At 30.4% G+C, this 3700-nt stretch overlaps 1 protein-coding gene across 6 annotated transcripts in view; it reads right to left on the reverse strand.

Annotated features, from left to right (window-relative positions):
* The window catches only part of LOC106468712 (sarcolemmal membrane-associated protein-like), a 77601-nt gene that overhangs the window by 29541 nt on the left and 44360 nt on the right, over window positions 1–3700 (reverse strand). For all 6 annotated transcript variants that reach the window (XR_002612695.1, XM_022397078.1, XM_013929157.2 and 3 more), the window contains exons 17-18: window positions 2949–3011; window positions 332–511 (exon numbers count right to left, since the gene is read on the reverse strand). Coding sequence is in view for 5 of the 6 variants with exons in the window: in XM_022397078.1 (XP_022252786.1) it covers window positions 332–511; window positions 2949–3011 (243 nt within the window). In the remaining variant the exon portion in view is untranslated. The remainder of the gene's footprint in view (window positions 1–331; window positions 512–2948; window positions 3012–3700) is intronic.

The following is a 3700-nucleotide window of genomic DNA, read 5'->3' on the forward strand; positions in this document are numbered from 1 at the left end:
ATAATAACGCTTGTAGACGGCTTGAATGGGGAATGAAGAAAAACTTTAATATAAGTTTAACATAACAGCAAATGTACAACATTTGGAAAAAGAATTTGATTATGACAAAACGTTCTACATTTGCTGTTATGTTAAACTTATATTAAAGTTTTTCTTCATTACCCATTCAAGCCGTCTACAAGCGTTATTATTTCTAATTTACTAATGAAATATTATCACAAAAAATTTAATATACCAATACTTATTCCTTGAAGCCATTGAAACTTTCTGGTAAAAATTGTTTAACATTAGTTAATAACAATATAAAATCACCCAATGAAATAGGACTTACCTTGTAGTTCTTCTATCTCCAGCCTTAGTTTGTTACATTTTTCTTGTGAAGTTATCCATGATGATGAGGTGTCACTCTCCTTTTCTTCATCTCCATTACGGTAAATGATTGTCAGTGATGCATCGTTTGTCTCTTGATCACTTAAATCTTCCAGCTTTCCCTTCAATACATCAATTTCCCCTATCACAAAAGATATTTATAAATATTTCAGCATTGTTATCATAACTTCTAAGTGGTACATTCAGTTTTTAGATGTGATGACTTGTATCTGTTGTCAGAATAAGGTTTTAAGATATATTACAAATTAAACATGATGATAATTTCACTCATCTCTTGGACTGTAAGAAATATTTGAAGAAATGTGTTAGCCTTTAGAATTAAGACTTTTCCAGCCTATATTTCCACTAAAGATTTTCTTGTCTAAACCTCATATTTTTGCATTTACTTTATTGTTTTGTTTGATAAATATAATCTCATACTGTTATGCCTACACATTGTGGGCAGGACAAAGTGCTGCCAGCAGTTTTAACCTGTGAAATCTCTTTAAGTGAATCTCTTACATGTTTGATGGTGAACCAATCCTCTTCAGTTTCATGATTTTGTACATTACATTAAAATTAGTGATAGAACCAATTTGGAACGTCAGTAAGATGATCAACTACTTATGAATATCTAAGAGATTTTATGAGCTAACAAACTTTTTCTGACAGTTTTGTCTGAAGACAGTAACACTAAATGCTTGAATGTTACCCAAGAACACTTCTGTATGTTTTGCATAATAAAATGTTTGTGTATTTTTTACTTCTTTTTCATTATTCAATTTTTTAATATAATGTAATGTTTTCATATGACTGTTTTAAAAATGTTTATTATTTTGCAGGATTTTATTGTTTTGCACATGCAGCATTTAAAAGCCAGGATTAATAACAAAAGCAACCAAACACAAAACAAACAAAGAATGAAATATGTAGGTTAGACTAAGTGATCAATTAAATTAAGAACACTAAATACATCACAATATACCAACTAAAAGAAAAAGTGCAATACTAACAATTGTTCTATGGAAATATATTCCATATTAGGCTTAACATGATGATATCTGGCAAAAATATAAAACCTTTATTTTCAAACCCATATAATTAACTACTCCAAACATTAATGAGGTAACATTTTAGAGTTCAACAGATAAATAAAAAAATATATTTTGCATAACTCCATCAAGGCTGCAGCGTGAATAAACCATTTCTCTAACAGTGTGTACTTAACCTCCCCACTACAAATACACCGAAATGATCTAATACGTGTGCCTGGCTTCCAATATTCAAGCAACTCTTAAAGTCTCTGATTCCATCAAAAGTAGTTATCTACCTACAACCATCAGGTAATAATAATGTCACACACTTATAAAGAAATAATAACCCAAACTCAAATAATCATGAAACGTCAAAACCTGAAGAAAAACAATATGGATACCGTTCTTCCATAGCAACTAATATGTGCAAAATGGGTTGTAACAGCAATGCAATCTCATAAATGGAAACATGAAATGTGTAAATAACTAATGACATATCAATTTTTGGAAGTGCAGTTAGGGATAATTTCTCAACCCATATTAAATGATTGCCACTTCAGTTATTCAATGTTGTGTACATATTCCTTATATACTTTGCACTAACTCATTGAGAAAACCCTAAAATGTGTTTCAGATGTTGAAGTTTATCAAAATACAGAAAGTCTTGAATTTAAATGTTGAAAAAATCTTACCATGTAATATAAATGAATGTAACAAAAATAAACAAACCTTCATAATACCATACAAAAAATACAAAAGAATTATTACACAGGCCTGCAATGGTTTTGTTGTCTTGAAATTTTTACATGTTCTACAGTAATTCCTGTATGCTGAATCCGAAAAAGATATCCATTTTTCTCCATCATGTACAGATTTTTCACAAAAAGGCATATGTACTTCTACATAAGTGAATCATTTTCATTCAAATCGGGACACATTTTGTTATGCTTAAAATGTTGACAACCAATGGCTATAGATTTTTCTAGACCAACTGCGTCGTAAAAGTCTTACTGATCATTCTAGAACCCACGAGAAACACACTGCTAGTATATAAACGGTTAACAGGCCACATGACGTGTCATTTCTGGATAGTATTTGTTTGTACGTGCACTTTGACATTATTTTTTCTTTTCAATATTATTTATTCATTGCTATGGCAACAAGAGGTTGTGTAAATGATCCAAACATATTCTGTTATATTTGTGATAAATCTGATCTAAGTAAGAGTTTTTTCTTCTTCCCGATTAGTAAAAAATCCTTACATGATAGAAAAAAAAAATGAATATTATTTTCAAAATCACATAGCTGAATTATAGAAAATCAGTTAAGATCAAAACAACTTTTACAAAGTTTTAATTCGCAGGCCTGTGTTATCACTGGTTGAACCTCTACAACAAGATCAAATGGTTTCTAAGCTGACCTAAATTGAAAAGAAGATATGTTTGTTTTAAAAAGTAATGTAAGGAAAACACAAAAGGCTAGAAATATTTTCCTACAGAAGTAGAATGAAAGAAACATTTTCCATAACATATGAAAATTCCTCACCTTTCAACTTCTCAATTGTCAATTGGCTCTTTTGTTTTTCATGTTCAACTTTGTCCAATTTCACTAAAGGTTATATAAAAAGTTATATTTGTATGCATATACATAAAAGAATTGTATCAAAGTGCCATACAATACAGTAGAGTATCAAATTAATTTTAAATAACCAAAGGATATTGCATTTCAGTATACATATAATGATGAAACATCTTAGATGTAAAATATAGCATCAAAACAAAAAAGCCATTAAGAGTTTAAATATTCAGATTTAAATGTTTTCATCCTATGCTGAACTTAGCTCTATTTGTTTTTCTCTCTACAGAGCAGAAGCTTTGCTACGTGCTTAAAAGTTTCAGGGCTTGGGCCTATGGACGTGAGAATTCTTGGTGTTTCAATATGTTATCAATAATAGTTTCCTATTCTGATGTTTCAAGACATCAACTGGGGATTTGGGGCACTGTCAAATAGAATCAAGAATAGGCACTGTCTGCCAGTGCCTAGCAACACCTCTGCTACAGAGTAATAATTAGCCCAGTTTGAAGGACCATCCAAGAAAAAGACAACCAAGTGGTGTTAATTCCACATAAACAACACTTTTTTTGTACTTTCCAATTATTTTTATTTAAATGATCTTCTACTACATTTATTTCACTGAAGTCCACAGCTATTTCATATTTGTAACTTGTTTGTTTGTTTTTTGCACACAGCTACACAAGGGCTATTTGCACTAGCTATCCCTAATTTAGCAGTGTAAG

The sequence above is a fragment of the Limulus polyphemus genome, unplaced genomic scaffold (genome assembly GCF_000517525.1).
Source record: "Limulus polyphemus unplaced genomic scaffold, Limulus_polyphemus-2.1.2 Scaffold3127, whole genome shotgun sequence".
Classification (NCBI taxonomy): Eukaryota; Metazoa; Arthropoda; class Merostomata; order Xiphosura; family Limulidae; genus Limulus; species Limulus polyphemus.